The sequence below is a fragment of the Salvelinus fontinalis genome, chromosome 15 (assembly GCF_029448725.1).
Source record: "Salvelinus fontinalis isolate EN_2023a chromosome 15, ASM2944872v1, whole genome shotgun sequence".
In the NCBI taxonomy this organism is placed as follows: Eukaryota; Metazoa; Chordata; class Actinopteri; order Salmoniformes; family Salmonidae; genus Salvelinus; species Salvelinus fontinalis.
Genome location: NC_074679.1, coordinates 43,808,574 through 43,832,643, shown reverse-complemented (window position 1 = coordinate 43,832,643; position 24,070 = coordinate 43,808,574). Strand labels below are relative to the sequence as shown.

At 42.7% G+C, this 24,070-nt stretch overlaps 2 protein-coding genes across 5 annotated transcripts in view; both read left to right on the top strand.

Annotated features, from left to right (window-relative positions):
* LOC129812040 (tyrosine-protein kinase receptor TYRO3-like) overlaps nt 1-13,086 on the top strand; it is a 33,203-nt gene extending 20,117 nt beyond the window's left edge. Inside the window, exons 8-19 of the mRNA XM_055863934.1 lie at nt 1,069-1,211; nt 3,350-3,488; nt 3,619-3,745; nt 4,247-4,341; nt 4,472-4,567; nt 4,860-4,940; nt 5,821-5,913; nt 6,133-6,254; nt 7,077-7,186; nt 7,409-7,568; nt 7,887-8,023; nt 8,282-13,086. Of these exons, the coding sequence (XP_055719909.1) occupies nt 1,069-1,211; nt 3,350-3,488; nt 3,619-3,745; nt 4,247-4,341; nt 4,472-4,567; nt 4,860-4,940; nt 5,821-5,913; nt 6,133-6,254; nt 7,077-7,186; nt 7,409-7,568; nt 7,887-8,023; nt 8,282-8,708 (1,730 nt within the window). The 3' untranslated portion in view covers nt 8,709-13,086. The remainder of the gene's footprint in view (nt 1-1,068; nt 1,212-3,349; nt 3,489-3,618; nt 3,746-4,246; nt 4,342-4,471; nt 4,568-4,859; nt 4,941-5,820; nt 5,914-6,132; nt 6,255-7,076; nt 7,187-7,408; nt 7,569-7,886; nt 8,024-8,281) is intronic.
* A 3,030-nt stretch (nt 13,087-16,116) lies between these two features.
* The window catches only part of mgaa (MAX dimerization protein MGA a), a 35,072-nt gene continuing 27,118 nt past the window's right edge, over nt 16,117-24,070 (top strand). For 3 of the 4 annotated variants that reach the window (XM_055863932.1, XM_055863931.1, XM_055863929.1), the window contains exons 1-2: nt 16,117-16,273; nt 21,928-24,065. In XM_055863932.1, the coding sequence (XP_055719907.1) occupies nt 22,000-24,065 (2,066 nt within the window). In that variant the 5' untranslated portion in view covers nt 16,117-16,273; nt 21,928-21,999. The remainder of the gene's footprint in view (nt 16,274-21,927; nt 24,066-24,070) is intronic. The other variant, XM_055863930.1, reaches the window with a different exon arrangement.

Below are 24,070 nucleotides of genomic sequence, written 5' to 3'. Positions count from 1 at the left end.
CCCACACCATCACACCACCTCCTCCATGCTTCACGGCGGGAACCACACATGCGAGATCATCTGTTCACCAACTATGCGTCTTACAAAGACACGGCAGTTGGGACTAAAAATCTCACATTTGGACTCATGAGACCAAAGGACAGATTTCCACCAGTCTATTGTCCATTGCTCGTGTTTCTTGGCCCAATAAGTCTCTTCAAATTGGTGTCCTTTATTAGTGGTTTCTTTGCAGCAGTTCAACCACGAAGGCCTGATTCACGGTCTCCTCTGAACAGTTGATGTTGAGATGTGTCTGTTACATTAACTCTGAAGCATTTATTTGAGCGGCAATCTGAAGTGCAGTTAATTCTAATGAACTTATCCTCTGCAGTAGAGGTAACTCTGGGTCTTCCTTTCCTGTGGCGGTCCTCATGAGAGCCAGTTTCATTATAACGCTTGATGGTTTTTGCGATGCACTTGAAGAAACTTTCAAAGTTCTTAATTTTACACATTGACTGACTTTCATGTCTTAAAGTAATGATGGACTGTTGTTTCTCTTTGCTTATTTGAGCTGTTCTTGCCATAATATGGACTTGGTCTTTTACCAAATAGGGCTATCTTCTGTATACCACCCCTACCTTGTCACAACACAACTGATTTGCACAAATGCATAAAGAAGGAAAGAAATTCCCCAAAATGTACTTTTAACAAAGCACACCTGTTCATTGAAATGCATTCCAGGTGACTTCCTCGTGAAGCTGGTTGAGAGAATGCAAAGAGTGTGCAAAGCTGTCTTCAAGGCAAAGGGTGGCTACTTTGAAGAATCTCAAATATAAAATATATTTTGACTTGTTTAACACTTTTTTGGTTACTACATGATTTCATATGTGTTATTTCATAGTTTTTATGTCTTCACTATTATTCTACAATGTAGAAAATAGTAAAAATAAAGAAAAACCCTTGAATGAGTAGGTGTGTCCAAACTTTTGACTGGTACTGTATATCAACACTACCTTTTTATAATGTTCTTTATGATCAAATGTAAGGCTTTTCATTGACACTGTGTCCTTGTGTGTTATTACTCCCCAGTGCCCTCTGCTGCCCCCCGGAATCTGACATTTGACCTAACAGAGCAGCAGCTGTCCATGAACTGGGCGACCTTGGAGGACGATGAGCTGCAGGGGAAACTGATGGCCTACAAAGTCCAGTGGAACCTGGGAGGAGAAGGACAGGTAGGATACAGCCTCATACAACTGTATGTACACACTGGAGAGACAGTCTCATACACCTGTACGCGCTGGAGAAATCTACCACACGCCGGAGAAGGTAGCTGGTTAAACGTGAGGCCAGTTGGACGTACTGCCAAATTCTCTAAAACGACGTTGGAGTCGACTAATGGTCGAGAAACAAACATTAAATTCTCTGGCAACAGCTCTGGTGGATATTCCTGCAGTCAGTATGCCAATTGCACGCTCCCTCAACTTGAGACATCTGTGGCATTGGGTTGTGTGACAATGCTGCACCTTTTGGATGGTCTTTTATTGTCCCCATCACAAGGTGCACCTGTTTTAACGATCATGTATTTTAATCAGGTTCTTGATATGCCACACCTGTCAGGTGGATGGATTATCTTGGCAAAGAAGAATTGCTCATTAACAGGGATGTAACCAAATTTGAGAGAAATAAGCTTTTTGTGTATATGGAACATTTTGGGAAATTTGATTTCTGCTGCTGAAACATGTGACCAACACTTTACATGTTGTGTTATATTTTCGTTCAGTATAGATAAAGAAATATATGCTACTTATCCTTTCATGTTTGCATGCTTTCTCCTTCGAAATAAACGCTTCAAGGGGGGTGGCAGATATCAAAACGTGTAATCTTCTCTCATGTGAGTTCTTTACAGAATCTTCTTAAATCAAATAACATTTTATTGGTCACATACACATGGTTAGCAGATGTTATTGTGAGTGTAGCGAAATGCTTGTGCTTCTAGTTCAGCAATATCTAACAAGTAATATCTAACAATTCCGAAACAAATACCTAATATACACAAATCTAAGTAAGGAATAAGAATATATAACTATATGGATGAGCAATGTCAGAGCGGCATAGACTAAGATACAATAGATAATATAGTATATACATATGAGATGAGTAATGCAAGATATGTAAACATTATTAAAGTGACTAGTGTTCCATTTATTAAAGTGGCCAATGATTTGAAGTCTGTATGTTGGCAGCAGCCTTTCTGTGCTAGTTATGGCTGTTTAACAGTCTGGCCTCGAGATAGAAGCTGTTTTTCAGTCTCACGGTCCCAGCTTTGCACCTGTACTGACCTCGCCTTCTAGATGGTTGCGGGGTGAACAGGCAGTGGCTCGGGTGGTTGTTGTCCTTGATGATCTTTTTGGTCTTCCTGTGACATCGGGTGCTGTAGGTGTCCTGGAGGGCAGGTAGTTTGACCCCGGTGATGCATTGTGCAGACCTCACTAACCTCTGGAGAGACCTGCGGTTGTGGGCAGTGCAGTTGCCGTACCGGGACGCGATACAGCCCGACAGGATGCTCTCAATTGTGCATCTGTAAAAGTTTTAGGTGGCAAGCCAAATTTCTTCAGCCTCCTGAGGTTGAAGAGGCGCTGTTGTGTCTTCTTCACCACACTGTCTGTGTGGGTGGACCGTTTCAGTTTGTCAGTGACATGTACGCAGAGGAACTTAAAAATGTCCACCTTCTCCAGTACTGTCCCATTGATGTGGATAGGGGGATGCTCCTATGCTGTTTACTGAAGTCCACGATCATCTCCTCTGTTTTGTTGTTGTTGAGTGAAGGTTATTTTCCTGACACCACTCTCCCAGGGCCCTCACCTCCTAACTGTAGGCCGTCTCGTCGTTGTTGGTAATCAAGCATACTACTGTTGTGTCGTCTGCTAACTTTGATTGAGTTGGTGGCGTGCATGGCCACGCAGTCATGGGTGAACCGGGAGTACAGTAGAGGGCTGAGCACACACCCTTGTGGGGCCACCGTGTTAAGGATCAGCGAAGTAGAAATTTTGTTTCTTACCTTCACCACCTGGGGGCGGCCTGTCAGGTGGTCCGAAACCCAATTGAACAAGGCAGGATTGAGACCCAGGGCCTCAAGCATAGAAAGGCCACATTGGTATTGTGTTCCTGTCGTGCCAAAGAAAAGTATCCAATAGATTTTTTTTCTTTCTTTTTCTCTGTATTCAGCAGTTCCGAAGCATGTGTGTTGTGTAAAAAATGTTAAAAGGCCAATACTCCCTTGCGATGGAAGCTTTGTTTTTATGTTTCTTAAACTCAAAGCATCTCTTATATAGACCATACACACTGACATACTTTGGTTGTTGTGTTCCAGGAGGCTCTGTTCTTTAAAGAGAATGTGGCCCACCTGTATGGTGGAGGTCGTTTCTTCAACGCCACCTTCCAGGTGTCAGCGTGTACAGTGGCTGGTTGTGGGCCCTGGAGCCAGCCTGTACTGGTCATGCCCGCCTCAGGTCAGTGAGCCCCTCTCACTCTCCATTATAAGCCCTGTCACTCTAGTTGTTTTAAAACCTATGTTCCAAATTTGAAGGTGACAGGGTGTTGTGCTGTTTGTAACGGTGTGTGTGTGTGTTGTCCACACAGCATTGGCAGCCCAGATGCAGAGAGGCCATATGTGGGTGGGTCTTCTGTTGGGCCTGCTGGTGGCCACCATGGTCGGGCTTCTCTTGATTATCTTAGTGCACCGCAGAGGGAAGGAGACACAGTTTGGGTATGCTACCATTGCTCTCTTACTAGACCAGGCCAAAGCCTTTCAAATAAACATTATTTTCTGTTTAAATGAATTTGTATGGGCTGAAAGCAGTATTTTAATGAATTGACTGACCTACTGCCAGCCCCCCCCCCCCCCCCCCCCCCCCCCCCAGAGGCATTGTTTGAATACTTTGACTGCAACCTACCTTCCTTTCATTCCTTCCTTAAAGTTATCACTGAGCTGACATGATTGGATGAGGGAAAGGAAGGTTTCCACTACATTCTTTCCACCAATGTCTTTGCCAGATCAGTAGATTACCCCAAGGAAGGAAGGATGCGTTTTAGAAGTATTCGAACAGGAGCAACTTTACTGCAAGTTTACTAAACCAAGGTAAAGCAGGAATAACATTGCAGTCATAAAGTATTCAAACAAGGCCTCTGATTCTGGTAGATACTGCAGACAGTAGGCCTGCCGGCGCCCATACAGTATGTGAATGCAGGACTCTGCTTGTCATTAAAGGTCTGTCTTCAAGCCCCCAGGGAATGAGCGCTTGGTGTCCTTCACTGCAGCCAGGTCATTCAACAGGACCTGCCCCGAGCTCCCAGAATCCAGCTGTAAGTAGTCAGGCATGTTTGGCTTGCGGCCTCCACAAATAAAGGTGCCGCCCTCTGTTGACACGTACTGTAGTGCTTGTAGTCAGTGGACCTTGGTGGTGAATAATGAATTCAATCGGTCTCCCACCAGTGGACAGCTTGGGTATCAATAACGATCTAAAGGCCAAACTGCGAGACGTCCTGATCCCAGAAAGACTACTGACTCTCGGACACATGTTGGGAAAAGGTTAGTGAGGTCTTCCTTGTGTACTGTTTCTATACAAACTAGCTCACACCCTTAAAAGTGTTGACTGAAAGTAGACCTGTTGAAAAAATGTGGTAGATGCTGGCGACTGCAAAGGAAAACATTTACTAACGTCTGGCATGGCCTATAATCATGACTGTGTATTTCTAAATAACAAGGCAGACCTCATGTCTGTGTTGTGATGTTTTGGAATATGTTGAATTGTAACCAAAGTGTTTATTGTCCCAAGATTAATGTGCCAGTGATTTTATTTTTTAATTCTGTGTTTGAGTAGGTGAGTTTGGCTCAGTGCGTGAGGCCTTCCTAAAGATGGAGGACAGTACTGTACAGAAAGTTGCAGTGAAGGTGCTCAAAAGTGAGTGAGCGACTATCGACTGTACATTTTAACTGCCTTTTTTATACGAATGTGTAGTCAGTGGATATTACATTGAAACAGTTGAAAGTAGGGGTGAAAGTAGATTTCTTCCCGTTATGGAACTTCCTTTGTGTGCACACGCTTGGGCCTAATCATAGAATTACAGAATCCCTATTCATTTCAAAGGTACACTGTAGGTCTAATAGTAAACATTTGTTGTGTCACTTTTAAAATGTATTATCTTTTTATTTAAAAAAAAAAAGTGGCTTAAACACAACCGGTCATGATGTTGTCATCTGATTGTCAAACAATCACGTCAAACGGCTCCTATAAGCCTGGCGACCTGCGCACGTTTGTCCACTCTAAAAATATATATATATTCCAGCATCCATACAGTGCACTGTGCACCTGCCATTTGATGAATGGAAAGAGACGGCTGTTACAAAACACCAAAAAGTGGAATGAATGACATTTGGCGATTTGTCAAAAAGGCGTAAACTTGTGTAACCTGAATTGATGCATCCACTGCTGTTTGCGTGCGTCTCAGTCTCGGCCACTCATCTCTGCTGTGGCAAAATGTCACTATATTGTCCAACCACATCGTATTTTGGAGCGTTTTCAACTCCAGTCTCACCTTTTTAATGACACTGACATGTGGTAGGTAGGCTGATGATAGATAATGGTGTAATAACCTACAGTTCTTCTTGGCATCTTTTTAATTATTGTGATAGACTCATGTTTTACTGGTAGGCCTACGGCGAGCCCCCACTATTTATTTTGCCAGAACTCCATACCGACTTACTTTCACCCCTGATGTGAACTAATACGTCCTTGCAAGTAATGATAACTTTTGATGTTTTCTGTCATTTTTTTCCATCAGCGGATATCAACTCATCATGTGATATTGAACAGTGCCTGATGGAGGCTTCTCATATGAAGGACTTCGATCATCCTAATGTCATCCAGCTCATTGGTTAGTAGTGAATAAAGAAACCCATGACTTGGGCCAACTTTTATTTCAATTAAATTCATTACAACTTTATTTACGAAAGGCATTGCCAGATTACAAATAATAATATATTCTACAAACGGGTACAAGTAGGCTACTTAGGTTCAGAGAAAGAGTTGTAACTGTGTCATTACAGCAACTCAATGCAGTGAGTTGTTGATAAAATATATTTTGGTCCTCCAGGAGTGAGTTTGCACAGTCGGCCTCAGCAACGGTTGCCCATCCCCATGGTTATCCTGCCATTCATGAAGCACGGGGACCTTCACACATTTCTGCTCTTGTCCCGCCTTGGAGACGAGCCCTTTGTGAGTGCCCCCTAAACATTTTAAACACACTTGTATGCATACTAAAATAGATACACTGAGTGTACAAAACATTAGCAACACTTTCCTAATATTGAGTTGCACCCCCTTTTGCCTTCAGAACAGCCTCAATTTGTCGGGGCATGGACTCCACAAGGTGTTGAAAGCGTTCCACAGGGATGCTGGCCCATGTTGACTCCAATGCGTCCCACAGTTGTGTCCAATTGGCTGGATGTCCTTTGCGTGGTGGACCATTCTTGATACACACGGTAAACCGTTGAGCGTGAAAAACTCAGCAGTGTTGCAGTTCTTGTCACACTCAAACCGGTGGGCCTGACACCTACTACCATACCCCGTTCAAAGGCTCTTAAAACTTTTGTCTTGCCCATTCACCCTCTGAATGGCATACATACACAATACATGTCTTAATTCTCTCAAGGCTTAAAACTCCTTTAACCTGTCTCCTCCCCTTCATCTACACTGATTGAAGTGGATTTAACAGGTAACATCAATAAGGGATCATAGCTTTCACCTGGACAGTCTGTCATGGAAAGAGCAGTTGTTACTAATGTTTTGTACACTAACCCTATAACACCATCTATAATACATTTCTGCCCAATGTGTGTCCAGAGAACTCAAGGTCTTCTACTGTTACATTTGACAGTTTACATACAGAAAGTTTTAAATGATTTATTTATTTCCTGTTATGGACTAGAGGAAAGACAAGGTTGACCCGTGGGCCCAAATTATTATTTATTTTCATAGTAGACTTTTTGTAAGGTTCAAATAATGTTTTAACAAAATGTTGCTGTCTCTCCCTTACAGACCGTGTCACTGCAGATGCTCATACAGTTCATGTTGGATATCACTCGTGGAATGGCGTACCTGAGTAACAAAAGCATCATACACAGAGATCTGGCTGCGCGCAACTGCATGTGAGAATCTATGAGCACAGTAGACTGTGGCTTTGTCCCAAATGGCACCCTATTCCCTGTAGGGCCCTGGTCAAAACTAGTGCACTAAATGGGGAATATGGCAACCAGTCACTTTACTCTTTCCTAACTGGTACTCCCTCTAATATGATTTACACTGAATTTACTAGAGCGTTATCTTGCCTGTAGGTTAGATTGTGACCATCTCCTCTCCTTTGTTCATAGGCTTAGTGAAAACTTGACAGTCTGCGTGGCAGACTTTGGGCTGTCAAAGAAAATCTACAGTGGCGACTACTACAGACAAGGATCTGTCTCAAAGCTGCCTGTCAAGTGGATAGCACTGGAGAGCCTTGCTGACAATGTCTACACTACTCAGAGTGATGTGGTATATACAAAGATGGACACACCCTCATAGTGGTCACAGTACACACAAACTCGGATCCCCATATCCCCCCTCTTTGTGAAAAGGATTACATTTGTGTTTTGTAATGCAATTCAATGCATCGTGGATAAGATGTTGATTTTGTTTCCAGACCAATCAATTTCATGTTTGAATTTTTAAACCATGTAGTGGCCACAGAAGTTCACTGACTGAGTCCCTGTTTAATAGATATGTTGATTTATGTTTTTGGAACTGTCAATTACTTATTTTTGCCTTTTTAGTGGCCCCAGAAGTTAATTGACTGACTCCGTTTTCCCACAGTGGGCGTTTGGAGTCACCATGTGGGAGATCATGGCACGGGGGCAGACCCCTTACCCCGGGGTGGAGAACTCTGAAATCTACGAGTACCTCATCAAGGGAGAGAGGCTCAAACAGCCACCTGACTGCCGAGACGACATGTGAGTGGTCCACTGGGTCTGATAGAAAATTCTCTGGTGTTGAAAATCAGCCTGCAAGGTCTTCATCAGAACGGATGGGATCGGCGCTATACTTTTCAAATGACTAAAACAATCTAATTATCATCATTGGTGCCAGATGAATGAAAATGATTTAATGAGTTTGTATATTTTACTGCCTATTTAACCAGGTAACTCATTGAGAACACATTACTTTACAATAATGACCTGACAGTTCAAATCGTCTTCCTCTTTTCCCAGTTACGAGATCATGCATAGCTGCTGGAGCCCTGTTCCCAAGTGCCGCCCCAGTTTCCTGCACCTGATTGACCAGCTGGAGGGGCTGTGGGCCAGCCTATCCCCAGGGCCTAGCTGCATTAAGGAGGCCCTTCTCTACGTTAACCTGGAGAATGACAAGGGGGAGCAGGGGGCAGGGGCACTGGGCCCAAGGAAGGACCCCTTGTGGTCAGGAATGCCCTGGCAGTGTGTGGGGATGGAGGAAGATGAGAAAGACTGGCTCGTGGCGTCTTCTGAGGCAGCTCTGGCTGTCGGTGGAGACTACCGCTACATCATCGGTCCTACCTGTAATGGCACCGAAGAGGACGGTGGTAGGCAGGGGGACTCGATGGATACCTTGCAGCAAGACGTTAGGGATGAGGAATATGAAGATGCGTTCATTAATGTGTGATTTTAAATTTCAACCACCATGCTGCCTCCCCTGCCCTGTCCTCCTTAACTGACCTTGTGTACAGATTTCACAGACTGGCAAGTTGGTTGTGGAGGGTTGCTCACTCACTACTGTCCTCCATTGAAGTTTCTGAAAATGAATGGATGCTCACCAGCATGACTTAAAGGAGCAGAATTGGATTGAAGTTCATATCTCTTAACTTTTCTACCCATTTTTATTTCCAGTCATTGTCTTTTTGTACATTAAACTATGACTTTACACCAAGACATACACAATCAGCCTTACTTTTACATTGACAAAAAGCATAGTATATTTTAGATCTTGACTGATACACAGTTCACTTTTCAATGGAAAACTCACTGACAGAGGCATTATTTAGTCTGTAGATTTGTACCTTTTGATGTTTTAGGGACTGAATTTATTAAAATGCTGCCTACATCCTTAGTGTGCACTGTACTTTAGGTATTGAACATTGGTATTTGCTGCTTTGCAAATTGACTCCCTTTCATACCCTAAACTCAATATAATAAGCAGCTCCAGTCCAAAAGCCTCTATCACACTCGTTCTTATTTAACATTATAATATTTTAATGGGACCACAACTGTTATAATCCTTTAAAGCAGTGGTCACCAATCTGAGTTGACATCACTTTGAGTCCAAAAGCAAGACGAGATCTACCGCTCAGATTTTTTTGTTTTATGTAACCTTAGACAACATTAACCTATTTAAAAACAGTACTGTAGCAATGAGGTCTGTGCAGTAGGCTTTAGGCATATTATATTTGCTTCAATTGCCCTGCCAATGTTCAACAATTTTACTGAATTACAGTTCATATAAGGAAATCAGTCAATGGAAAAATGAATTATGCCCTAATCTCTGATTTCACATGACTGGGCAAGAACGCAGCCATGGATGGGCATAGGCCTGCTCACTTGGGAGCCAGGCCCACCCACTGGGGAGCCAGGCCCAGTCAATCAGAAGGGTTTTATTACAGACAGAAATACTCCTCAGTGTATCTGCTGTCCAGGTAGCTGGTCTCCGATGATCCCGCAGGTGAAGACGCTGGAAGTGGAGGTCCTGGGCTGGTGTGGTTACACGTGGTCTGCGTTTGTGAGGCCTGGTAACAGCTCTGGTGGACATTCCTGCAATCAGCATGCCAATTTCACACTACCTCAACTGTGACAGTGTGACAACTGCAGCACAAGGTGCACTTGTGTAATGATCATGCTGTTTAATCAGCTTCTTGATATGCAGCACCTGTTAGGTGGATGGATTATCTTGGTTTAAAGAGAAATGCTCAATAACAGGGATGTAAACAAATGTGTGCACAAAATTTGAGAGAAGCTGTGTGCATATGGGACATGTCTGGGATCTTTTTTTCCGCTCATGAAACATGGGACCAACACTTTACATGTGGTGTTTTTATTTTTGTTAAGTGTATATTTCAAAATGTGAGGTAGGCTACATGATCACACCAGCAATAGATCAGTTGTATTACTTGTAAGGCACAGCTGAGTGAGCATATATTTTAACAAATAAAAAAAAACTATTCTGGACTGATGGTGCCTGCATCTGATGGTCAGCGGAGGGAGAGCAGCAGACTGAGAGTCCGCCTCTCAACACCCCCCTTCTCTCCCTTTCTTCCACTGACACTGACCAAATAGGGACACAGTCTTCCAGCTGATGGCAAAACTCGAGTCGCACCGCATCATTTCTGCCTCATGCACAAATTCATGTTGTTACTCCTATGAACTATTTTAATAGCATATAAAAAGTGTTGACAGTGTTGAGTAAGAACTTAAACTCACTCAAAAACAGCTCTTTGCTGTATTTGCTGACATTCTCTCTAGTCATGGTTTAAAATCTCACAGTATCAACTTAGCTGTAGGTTATTTTTTAAATATATATATATTTTAACTTGTGCTCCTTTACTGCAGACATCTGAGCCATCAGATTAGCCAGCGGTAGGCCTATATAGCACTTGATTTGCTCGCTGGGAAAGCAAAGTTAGTACCTTCAGACACATGAAATGGTTCAAAATGGGAACACTTCACCTTCCCGGCGCACAGGGCAGCTGAATCGCGTGCACCTACCGTCTCACTACTGAAATATTAAATAGGAACACAAGGCTTTATCGCAGTTTTTTTTTTTACAGAAATGTTTGGAGATCGAACAGTCCATGGCGATGACTGGTTGGTGACCACTGACTTAAAGGGATACTTCAGGATTTTTGCAATGAGACCTTTTTTATCTAAACTCAGCAAAAAAAGAAAGTCCCTTTTTCAGGACCCTGTCTTTCAAAGATAATTCGTAAAAATCCAAATAACTTCACAGATCTCCATTGTAAAGGGTTTAAACACTGTTTCTCATGCTTGTTCAATGAACCATAAACAATTAATGAACATGCACCTGTGGAACGGTCGTTATGACACTAACAGCTTACAAAAGGTAGGCAATTAAGGTCACAGTTATGAAAACGTAGGACACTAAAGAGGCCTTTCTACTGACTCTGAAAAACACCAAAAGAAAAATGCCCGGGGTCTCTGCTCATCTGCGTGAACGTGTCTTAGGCATGCTGCAAGGAGGCATTAGGACTGCAGATGTGGCCAGGGCAATAAATTGCAATGTCTGTACTGTGAGACTCCTAAGACGGCGCTACAGGGAGACAGGACGGACAGCTGATCGTCCTCGCAGTGGCAGACCACGTGTAACAACACCTGCACAGGATCGGTACATCCGAACATCACACCTGCGGGACAGGTACAGGATGACAACAACTGCCCGAGTTACACCAGGAACGCACAATCCCTCCATCAGTGCTCAGACTGTCCGCAATAGGCTGAGCGAGGCTGGACTGAGGGCTTATAGGCCTGTTGTAAGGCAGGTCCTCAACAGACATCACCGGCAACAATGTCTCACCTATGGGAACAAACTCACCGTCGCTGGACCAGACAGGACTGGCAAAAAGTGCTTTTCACTGACGAGTCGTGGTTTGGTCTCACCAGGGATGATGGTCGGATTCACGTTTATTGTCGAAGGAATGAGCGTTACACCGAGGCCTGTACTCTGGAGCGGGAACAATTTGGAGGTGGAGGGTCCATCATGGTCTGGGGCGGTGTGTCACAGCATCATCGGACTGAGCGTGTTGTCATTGCAGGCAATCTCAACGCTGTGCGTTACAGGGAAGACATCCTCCTCCCTCATGTGGTACCCTTCCTGCAGGCTCATCCTGACATGACCCTCCAGCATTACAATGCCACCATCCATACTGCTCGTTCTGTGCGTGATTTCCTGCAAGACAGGAATGTCAGTGTTCTGCCATGGCCAGCGAAGAGCCCGGATCTCAATCCCATTGAGCACTTCTGGGACCTGTTGGATCGGAGGGTGAGGGTTAGGGCCATTCTCCCCAGAAATGTCCGGGAACTTGCAGGTTCCTTGGTGGAAGAGTGGGGTAACATCTCACAGCAAAAACGGGCAAATCTGGTGCAGTCCACGAGGAGGAGATGCACTGCAGTACTTAATGCAGCTGGTGGCCACACCAGATACTGACTGTTACTTTTGATTTTGACCCCCCCTTTGTTCAGGGACACACGATTCAATTTCTGTAGGTCACATGTCTGTGGAACTTGTTCAGTTTGTCGCAGTTGTTGAATCTTGTTATGTTCATACAAATATTTACACATGTTAAGTTTGCTGAAAATAAACGCAGTTGACAGTGAGAGGACGTTTTCTTTTTTTGCTGAGTTTACTTCCCCAGAGTCCGATGAAATCATGGATACCATTTTTATGTCGGTGCATGCCGTTTGAAGGAAGTTTCTAACTAGCATTAGAGCAATGACTTGAAGTCAAAGGAGATACCCATAGACTTCGTCATTGCGCTAATGCTAATTAGCATTTGCTCACAAAACTGCCTCCAACTTCCTTCATACTGGACACGGAGACATAAAGATGGTATCAACAACATTCCTCTGACTCTGGAAAGTAGATAACGTTGTATGTATTCAAGAACTAATTTTACCAGTGTGAATATGGATATTATGATCTGTTAAGACATTAGCTTGAAAAAACGGGAGTCTGTCGTTCACTGATGTTCAAAATGCTTACAGACACCTTTGATTTTGTTTATAGGCTATGGGATATCAAGGAACATGTTTTAATATGTATATTTTCTATGTAGTTTTTGTATATTGTTATAAAAATAATTTCCATAGATACAACCCAGATCATTAAAAACAGAGACTTATGAAGCTGATGCTTTGTGATACTCTGACCAGTCCATCCTTACCAGCCTGTGCCTAGTTGTTTTGAGGTTTGTACATAAAGCTACAATGTAATTGTCACCTCAAGTGTAAGTAAATAAAAAGTATTGGTTGTTTCATCATCATATGGTATATTTAAGCAATAAGGCTGAGGGGGTGTGGTATATGGCCAGTATACCACGGCTAAGGGCTGTTTTTACGCACAACACAAGTGCTAGGACACAGCCCTTAGCCTTGGTATATTGGCCATATATCACAAACCCCAGAGGTGCCTTATTGCTATTATAAACTGGTTACCAACATAATTAGAGAAGTAAAAATAAATGTTTTGTCATACCCATGGTATAAGGTCTGATATACCACGTATTTCAGCCAATCAGCATTCAGGGCTCGAACCACCCAGTTTAAAATTGTCTTTATACCCGGGAGAGCTTGGAACTCCAACACTCACCCTCAGCCTAACTTCTATGTGCCCCAGCTGATCTGGAGAAATGTAGTTAGTTATTTTATTGTAAATTGTCAGATACTAACCACGTTTTCATGCAGTAAAGTAATTGTATAAAAAAATATCATGACTGCTGTGATGGAAACAGGAAGTTTTGGTACAATTTCATAAATGCAGACAGAATTTGTGTATTCGACATGGTGGGATCTTTTTGTGTCGGTAAAATGAATTATGCGAGAAATGGCGGTAGAAACAACTTTAAGCTCAAATATTGATATGATAAACATATTAAAGTAAACTTGGGAGTCACGTGATGGTGTGTGTGTGATCCTCCCACTACGACTCGGCAAACCATGTAGTGTATTAGGCTACAGATTATTATTAATTTCACAGGGCAGTGAAAGTCCACGGTGATCTTGATCCTCCTTTTCCAATAAATATTGAGGGTCTTACTCTGGTGACCAGATGATTGATACTTGACTGCTGGTTGACAGAAAATATTCCGGCTTTTATCCATAATACTCATGCTGTTGGCTAGTGCGCACGTGCCAAGACCAGAGTAGGCGCATTTTCTATTTAACACAAAATGATCCGTAGAGTTAAATGCGATGGAATCACAGATTTTTATTGGGTACATGAAAACATAAGCAAAAAACTTTTTGGCAACAAGTCTGTTTTGGGGAAGCACACCAATGGTTGGAAAATGCATTTTTTTTCTTTTTGTGGATTATTTTACATTTTCGCATGAAAATCTGTCTCCAATTGGATGGAAACCTAGCTACTGAGATTTATATTTTATCCCAATCCCTCCAGACACACACACACACACAGAGAGAAAGAGAGAGTGGACAGGACATGGACAGCCTGGAGCAGTTTAGGGATAAAGTGCCTTGCTCAAAGATACAACTGCCAGGAGATGGCATCAATGATTTGATACCTGGCACCCTCCAATTGCTGGCTCATATCCCGCCAGATTTCCCTGAGACCCGGGATTCGATCCTGCCTCTAACTGCTATCCCATATAAACCCTTCATCAATTCAGAATATATTTGCAAATGACTGAAATCTGCCGATGTGCCCTTGAGCAAGGCATGTAACCCTAATTGCTCCAGTAAGTCGCTCTAGAGGGTCTGCTAAATGACTAAAATGTAAATGCATATTTCCTGTCATGTCATGGGGCCCCCATTGATTTTGTTATGTTTGAATCACTCAGATAGCGTATGCCTTGTTCTTATACTATGGCAAAATGTGTAGAATCCGAGAAATCAACCTTTAAAACCATCAAATGTTCTCTCAGCCCCATGGCAAAATGTGTAGAATTGCAGCTTGTCCCCCCCACGCTAACATAACTACCGCTGCTGAAAAGAATCCTATGGGAAACACTGCATTTCAACTGCCTCGAATTTAGTATAACTGTCTTTTAGGTGCAGGTTGATTGCCATCTTAAGTGGCGGTCCAATTCACAAACGTTGCCCCCTAGGCCCTCGATTTAGCTCGAGGGAGCAAGTGAAGAACTTTGGCTGCATTCCAAACACTTAAAAGACACACCGGTTTAATGCAAACTGTTGTCGTATCAAACTCCGATGGCAGCGAAGTGTCAAACGGCATGTGAGACATAATGACGCTAGCTTGCTAAAACATATATATAGAGATGACATTGATTTTAGCGTTGGCAATACAACATATAGGCTCCTAGCTTCATAAACATGTATTGGAATTATGAAATGTATTGGAATAATTGACCAAAACTATACATCTAGCTAGCTATATGGGTAACTGTAGCTAGCTACATTAGCTTGCTAGGGACATTAATAGCTTGAGGTTGGTTGCTTTTAAGCCGAACTTCAAGATTTCCACCAAGGACGTTGCCTCTTCGATCATCACTCCCCCTCGCTTGGGCAAGGTACATTTGAGGTAGCTACACTCGTATGTGATGATGTAAAACGTCATTCAAGGGCTGAAGGTTTAGGACCGATGGCTGTCTAATTTGCGTTTGGACTGCAGCCAAGTCTTCTTACGTCGTCTGACTAGCTACGGATTATTCCCCTAACTATCCGGCTACCACCCGACTACCCAACCCTGCACTTTAGAGGATGCTGCCCTATAAACATAGAATCACTGCCCACTTTAATAATTGAACACTAGTCACTTTAATGTTTACATACTGCTTTGCTCATCTCACGTGTATATACTGTATTTAGTCCATGCTACTCCGACATTGCTCGTCCTAATATTTATACATTTCTTAATTCCATTCGTTTACTTTTAGACGTGTGAATTGTTAGATACTAACGTCGCTGCACTGTTGGAGCTAGGAACACAAGCATTTCGCTACACCCGCAATAACTTCTGGTAAATATGTGTATGTGACCAATACAATTCGATTTGAAAACACCAAGTTGAAATGCAGTTACAGTTTAGTCGGTTTCAACCTGGTTATAGCTGGTTGGCTAGCACATGTCCCCCGAATATGCATGCCCACGGGCTTTGTCTGTCGTTACGTGTACAGTCGACATGTTCAATTTGGATTATATTTATACCCCAACCATTCTGTCTTTGTTGGAAGGCCACCTACCAAAAAGCGGGGAGTTTCAAATCTCCACATGGCGGCGTTCCGTACCACCTCAGCATGCATGTTCTCCCTCCGTTTTGAATCATGTGATACAAAGGCACTGAGTCTGCGCAGAAAGACCTGAACGTGCATCCGCGGAGCTGTGACGTCTTTCTACAGCACGCATGATTCCTCCAGATGGGAGATGCGAGGTACTGTATATTATGCTTTCAACTGAGGAAAAGGAAGGGATTACACAAGGAATCGACGACTACCATCGCATATTTTGATCCATTAAAATGTGCAAAAGGTAATCTATGTGTTTGGTGAAGCACATGATCCCGTCGAGAAAGACTAAGTTGATATTGCAAGCTCCAAGTCTTCTCTTTCTAGTCTGAGGATGTGGCCACCATGTTGACTTGGGAATCAGGCGCCATTGAATTCGATCGTGTTGTTGGCAAGGCTTTAGTGCTTAGGCCTTGCAGGCCCAAGCCACGTTTTTAGTCACCGCAGTGCATGGCATCGAGGCCATTTGCAGTGAAGGATTTCTATCTACTTATAAGTAAAGGACATACCATTCGTGGTGTTGTCAACAAACACCACAATGTATGCGATTACGGTGCGCCGGCGATACAGTAGGTCCGCCAGGATCATGTTTGTTTACCTGGGTTGTCTCGTATGGTAATGCAAAATGGCCGCCGTGAGTTCTTTGATTTCACGATAATATCGCTGTCTTTTAGAAATGGACACGCTTTGTGTCCGTAGCATACGTACTGTATACGGTAGTCATTCGAGATGTCCCATCAAACGTTTTCTCTATAACATTAGAAGGTTCAAGTACCATACAGTAGGCTGTTATTTCAAAACTTGACCCTGAAACGAATTATTCAAGTAAGTCGACGACTTGTTTTTTTAGTGTGTCCATTTTCGATCAAAACATTGATGTCAACATCACATTTCCTGTGAAAAATATGATTTTCTCTTATTTTTCAGGCCACGTGAGAGAGGCTAAATTATCTTCAATAATAGCCTAGGCAGCCATGCTGGGCGCTGGAGCTGCACTATGGTCTAGGATTCCTCGTACATAAAGCATCCTCCATTCATATGTGCACTGTCTTAATAAAACACTGTTTTCCAACACCATTTTAGGATTTTCGGACGTTCAGCCAAGGTTGTGCAACATAAGTTGTCTGAAAATGGTGATGCAAAATTGTATTTTATTAAAGATGTACTCCGGTACTTTGGCAACTAAAGGTATTTTTTAAACCTCCCGCTTTGGGCTGGATGTGTCAGTGTAGTTAATACATGCAAAATCTATTAACCAAATTACATTTTTTACCTCAATTAGCAATGAAATCCATAGTTTGAAAGCGACTGAAGCTGTACCACGCCATTTCCCCTACATTTTCTGCATTTGAGTGACTGCTAGTAAGAGGCCTACCCAGTGTTATCCCATGAGGTTGCAGGGCGGACACAGCAGAGAGAGAGGGAGCGCTCAATGACGTGGTGCACATATCCGCGTATATGTGATGTAGTATGCAATTTTTGGGGACCACTTTTGTCTCGTCAGTGCTACGTTCAGAACTACTGGCTTAAAAGTATTTAAAAAAAGTACCGTAGAATCTTTTTCGACGGTACCGCAGAGATGGATAGAGGGGTACTTCTAGTGGCCAAAAGGCTGTTTTAGCATGGGTAGCGCCATTGAAGGATTCCACCATTTTAATGTATTCAAATGCTTGGGATTTCCAACTTAGTTTGCACTACTTTGCACCCTGAATAGAGGATGCTTTATGTGTGAGCTGGTACACGAGTGTATTACGGGCTGGGCACATCAATCCTAGTACAGATCTATCACCTATCGGCTGCCTAGGCTACTTCAATAATAGGCCTACATTTAGGCCTATAACCAATCCATTTCCTTAGCTATCAGTAGTAAACTGGGAGTTTAATTAAATGCATGTTCATGTGTTATCGTTTTGATGATTAAATTACAAGACTGATATACAGTTCTTTGATGTGCTTCTTTTTTTGTGTTTAACTTTATTGCTTATTATCTATTGATACATTTTGGTTTGTATTTATTCATAGTTGCATAATGTCCAAATATCTATGACTCATGCATTTTTATACTATGTTGTAATTTAGCTTAGTAGTCATCATTTGTAATTAATTTGTCATATTTCCAAAGTAAGCAAATGTTTTGAGAAATGCGTGTAAAAGTGTGATTTCTCAACGGTTCAATTTTTTATTATTTTTTTGCCATTCTAATAATTTACCTAAATAGCCTTCACACCGTTAAGGGCCGATAGGGCTGGGCGATATAGCGAATTAATGTTTTTGCGCGAGAATAAAGGTTTTTGTTATTTTTTTGTTTTTATGAGAGTTCAGGTCCACTTGTTCTCTTGTATTTTTGATCTCGTCTCCGTCCTAACAATGGGGGTCGTTGTCCCAAAGACGGGAAGGCCGGCTCATAGAAACACATTGGCCTTCCTTTGGACCGATTTTAGCGAGAGTGAAACCTCTCGCGTTGTTTCTTTCTCTATGGTTTACAAACACACCAAGCCCCTCGCCCTGCCTCTCACGCCAACAAAGATGAAAGATCACATCTTCCTCTCTGGCAAGCGGTTTCACCTCGCTGTTTGAGTTTTGGCATGCTGAGGTTCTGTATGGTAGTCTATGGCAGCCGTGTTAAAGGAACAAGGACAGTTAGGGGGACAGTGACAGGAGATGTTATGCATAACAAATGTGAAACTAGGTAATGCAAATGTGTACTGTGTACACATTTGCATCACCGTTTCACATTTGTTATGCATAACATAACATCCCCTGTCACTGTCCCTCTAACTGTCCTGAGTCGTTCCCTTAACATGGCTGATATAGATTACTATACAGAACCTCAGCATGCCAAAACGACCCAAATTGTGTGCAGATCATACACTACTAAAATGAGAGTATCAGCGAACGTTGGTTCTGGAAAATGAATGTTCAGTTTGTCATTGGTACCACGTACCGTTAGCTGTATTTTAGTCAGACTTATACTAGCTGTCTAGTCTGTGTTTTATAAATGTGCAATAAGCATAAAACACAATTATATAAGGAATTGGCAACTCTTCATTCTGATAAATAAGGTAGGACTCTTGATTTCAACATCTGAAAATAGTGGACAGGCTAACATGCTTTTCAAATAGTTGGAGACAGACACAAGGGTGTGTTCATAACAATTAAATGGTTCAACCTTGTTAGCTAGCAAATAGATCCTATTTGGCTAAATATGAAATATAAAGATTAGCTGGCTAATCACTAGCATGTGGGCCTGAGAGGTTGTTGAGACCTGTGTTAATTTTCTAAAGCCTAATGCCTGCTACAAGAAGTTAGTCATTATTAGTGAATGTGCATTATGCATGGTTCTAGTTACATTTGTAACAAAAAATGACTTTTTCATAGACTTGAAAGCCAGATCGGTTATTGCAAAAAAGGAAGTTGATCTATTTTGATGAAATAATTATATTATTACGCTGTGTTATGGTTGTGGAAGGCTTATATTTATCCTATGTATAACAATCCCTGGATTAATTGATGTGGTGCACATATCTGCATATATGCGATGTAGTACGCTATTTTTGGGGATCACTTTTGGCTCGTGAGTGCTATGTTCAGATCTGCTGGCTAAAAAGTATTTAAAAAAGTACCGGAGAATCTCTTTTTAGACAGTACCACAGAGATGGATAGAGGGGTACTTCTAGTGGCCAAAATGCTGTTTTAGCATGTGCTGCGCCATTGAAGGCTTCCACCCTTTTAATGTAGTCAACTGGGTGAGACTTCCAACTTCATTGGCTGATCCCTCAGTCATGTCGAACCAGGTCCAAGGCTTATATTTATCCTAGGTATAACTTCACAAACCCAGGATTCATTAGATTATTGCTGTCTGTACTGCAGTGTATTTTATCTTTAGTTGTACAACAACACTTATTATTTAGAACATTAAAAAAATCGAGATATACAGTGCCTTCTGAAACTATTCAGATCCCTTGACTTGTTCCTTTATTTTGTTAGGTTACAGCCTTATTCTAAAATGTATTAAATAGTTTCCCCCTCATCAATCTACACACAACCCATAATGACAAAGCAAAAACAGGTCTATATAAATGTTTTGCTAATGGGGGAAATAAAATTGAAATATGACATTTTTATAAGTTTACAGACCCTTTACTCAGTACTTTGTTGAAGTACCTTTTTTGGCAGCGATTACAGCCTCAAGTCTTCTTGGGTATGACGCTACAAGCTTGGCACACCTGTATTTGGTGAGTTTCTCCCATTCTTCTCTGCAGATCCTCTCAAGCTCTGTCAGGTTGGATGGGGAGCATTGCTGCACAGTTATTTTAAGGTCTCTTCAGAAATGTTCGATTGGGTTTAAGTCCAGGCTCTGGCTGGGCCACTCAAGGTCATTGAGACTTGTCCCGAAGCCACTCCTGCATTGTCTTGGTTGTGTGCTTATGGTCATGTCCTGTTGGAAGTTGAGCCTTCGCCCCAGTCTGAGGTCCTGAACTCTGGAGCAGGTTTTCATCAAGGATCTCTGTGCTTTGCTCCGTTCATCTTTGCCTTGATCCTGACTAGTCTCCCAGTCCCTGCCACTGAAAAATATCCACACAGCATGATGCTGCCACCACCATGTTTCACCGTAGGTATGGTGCCAGGTTTCCTCCAGATGTGACGCTTGGCATTCAGACCAAAGACTTCAATCTTGGTTTCATCAGACCAGAGAATCTTGTTTTAGGTGCCTTTCGGCAAACTACAAGTGGGATGTGTCTTTATACTGAGGAGTGGCTTCCGTCTGGCCACTCTACCATAAAGGCCTGATTGGTGGTGCAGAGATGGTTGTCCTTCTGGAAGGTTCTCCCATCTCCACAGAGGAACTCTAGAGCTCTGTCAGAGTGACCATCGTGTTCTTCGTTACCTCCCTGACCAAGGCCCTTCTCCCATGACTACTCAGTTTGGCCGGGCGGCCAGCTTTAGAAAGAGTCTTGGTGGTTCTGTACTTCTTCCATTTAAGAATGATGGAGGCCACTGTGTTCTTGCGGACCTTCAATGCTGCAGATATTTTTTTGGTACCCTTCCCTAGATCTGTGCTTGGACACAGTCCTGTCTCAGAGCTCTACAGCCAATTCCTTTAACCTCATGGCTTGGTTTTTGCTCTGACATGCACTGTCAACTGTGGGACCTTTTATAGACAGATGTGCGTGCCTTTCCGAATTATGTCCAATAATTTAATTGACCAAAGATGGACTCCAATCAAGTTGTAGAAACAGCTCAAGAATGATCAATGGAAACAGGATGCACCTGAGCTCAATTTTGAGGCTCATTGCAAAGGGTTAGAATACATGTACATTTTTTGTTTTTATTTTTAATATATTTGCAAAAATTTCTAAACCTGTTTTGGGGGTATTGTGTGTAGATTGCTGAGCATTTAAATGTTATTCAATCCATTTTAGAATAAGGTTGTAACATAACATAATGTGGAAAAAGCCAAGAGGTCTGAATACTTTCCGAAGGCACTGTACATCTTCCTTTCTGCCCTGGGGAATGTTATAGTTCCTCTCAAAGCTTAAAGGGATACTTTGGGATTTTGGCAATGAACCTGTTTATCAGGTGGACTCATAGATACCATTTTTATGTCTCTGCCTCCATTATGAAGGAAGTTTGAGGTAGTTTTGCCAGACAGCTCTAACTAGCATTAGCATAAGGACTGGACTTCTATGATAACAGCTAGCATGCCAGAATACTCTAGAGATCTGTCAATATAAGGTAGCAGTATGAGGTGATTTGGCTAGCTAGAGAATTGGTAAAAGCCTGGTAACTCATTTGCTAATTTGTTTCCTCTTTTAAATTTAATGTGGATTGGCCTTTTGATGTCAGATATTCATGATTATATCTTTATCATGCTAAATCGCTTTATTTTTGTTTTAGGATGCAGAATGAAGATATGGACAAACAAATGTAAGAGGGCGTCCTGCCCTCGAAAAAGACCGTGACAAGTTCATGGCCGCCAACAAGAAGAAGAAAATAATGGTTCTTAATGAGGAGGGGGCAGCTGCGCCCATGGCACTGCGCTCGATTGCCTCTCCCCCTGACCTAGTTGGTGCCCTAAAAACAGGGCAGGCAAGTCCAGTTGTAGCCAATGAGGAAGCAAATATTGCAGCAACATCCACTCCAGGCTCTGCAATGGGTGTTGCTCTTACATTGAACTCCACTGTCATTTCTAATAACCAACCAGAGAATTTACCACCAGAGAGCACCCGCAGAGGTATCAAGGTGATGTTGGACAGCAACAACATGTGGAATGAGTTCTTCAGATGCAAAACCGAGATGATACTAACCAAACAAGGCCGGAGAATGTTCCCTTATTGCCGCTTTCGCATCTCTGGTTTGGATCCCTTCCAGAAGTACAATCTGCTCATGGATATCAACCCAATGGACAACAAACGTTACAAGTGGACTGGGCAAAACTGGCAAATGAGTGGAAAGGCAGAAGCCCATATGCGGAGACGGATCTTCATCCACCCAGACTCTCCATCTTCTGGTCACCAATGGATGCAGAACCCAGTTTCATTCTACAAGCTTAAGCTCACTGACAACACCATGGACCAAGAGGGTAATGTCATTTTGCACCCAATGCACCGGTACTTACCGCACCTCCATGTGGTCTCAGCTGAAATGGCTATGGAGGATATTCAGCTCAATGGGCATGACGTAATAACCTTCACCTTTCCCCAGACTGAGTTCTTTGCTGTAACAGCCTACCAGAACTTACGCATGTCTCAGTTTAAAGCAGACTTCAACCCTTTTGCAAGTGGACCCTCTTGGGCTCTAAAGCTGAAAACGAGTACCTCCAATGATTCGAAGAAGAATGAAACCAGCTCTCCCAATGAACTCAAGCCTGTGAAAGGATTGAATGGCCTGAAATCTTTGATGGCGGCAAAACACAGCTCTAAAGACACTTCAGCAGTAGATAAAGGACTCCCCAGCGCGGATGCTCAAAATGTTACACCTACAGGCAGTGAAACCAGATCTCCCAGTGAGCTCAAGCCTGTGAAAGGCCTCAGTGGCCTGAAGGCTTTGATGGCAAAACGCAACTCTAAAGACACTTCAGCAGTAGATCAAGGACTCCTCAATCCAAATGCTCAAAATGTCACCCTTACATTTGGTGACAAATCTGAAGTCAACAGTCATCGACCCAGCTCCATGCTGAAATCAAGTCCCTCCAATGAGATGAAGAAAGACCCCAGCAAATCTCCCAATGAGCTCAAGTCTGCGAAAAGCCTGAATAACCTGAAGTCTTTGATGGGGAAACGCACTTCTAAAGATACTTCTGCAGCAGGTCAAGGACTTTTCACTTCCGATACTCAAAATGTTATGCTTGCAGAAAGTGACAAGTCCGGGGTCAAAATAAGTCCCTCAAATGAGTCGAAAAAAGACCACACCAGATCTAACAATGAACTCAAGTCTGTGAAAAGCCTGAATAACCTGAAGTCTTTGATGGCAAAACACAACTCTAAAGACACGTCCCCACTAGATCAAAGAGTCCTCAGCGCAGATACTCAAAATGTTTCACTTGCTGACAGTGACAAGTCCTGGGTCAACGCTATTGGGCCCAGCTCTTGCACTCCAAAGTTGATATCAAGTCCTTCCAATGAGTTGAAAAAAGTAGAAACCAGATCTCAGAAGGAATTCAACCCTCTTAGAAGTAATCTGAGGTCTTTGATGGCAAAGCGCAACTTTAAAGACACTTCAGCGGTAGATCAAGGACTCCTCCGCTCTCATGCTCAAAATGTTACACTTGGAGAATCTGACAAGTCAAGTGTTAATGATCATGTACCCAGCTCTTGCAAGAAATCAAGTCCCTCCAAGATGAAGAACGATGAAACCATATCTCCCAAGGTGCGCAAGCCTGTGAAAAATACCCGAAAGTCTTTGCGCGGAAAACGCAACTTCCCGAAGACTTCAGTAGCAGATCAAGTACTCGCTAGCTCCGATGCTCAAACTGCTACAGTTGCAGACAGTGAAAAGTCAGTCTGCAAGAAAGAGTCCACTGATCAAAGTTCCTGGTAAG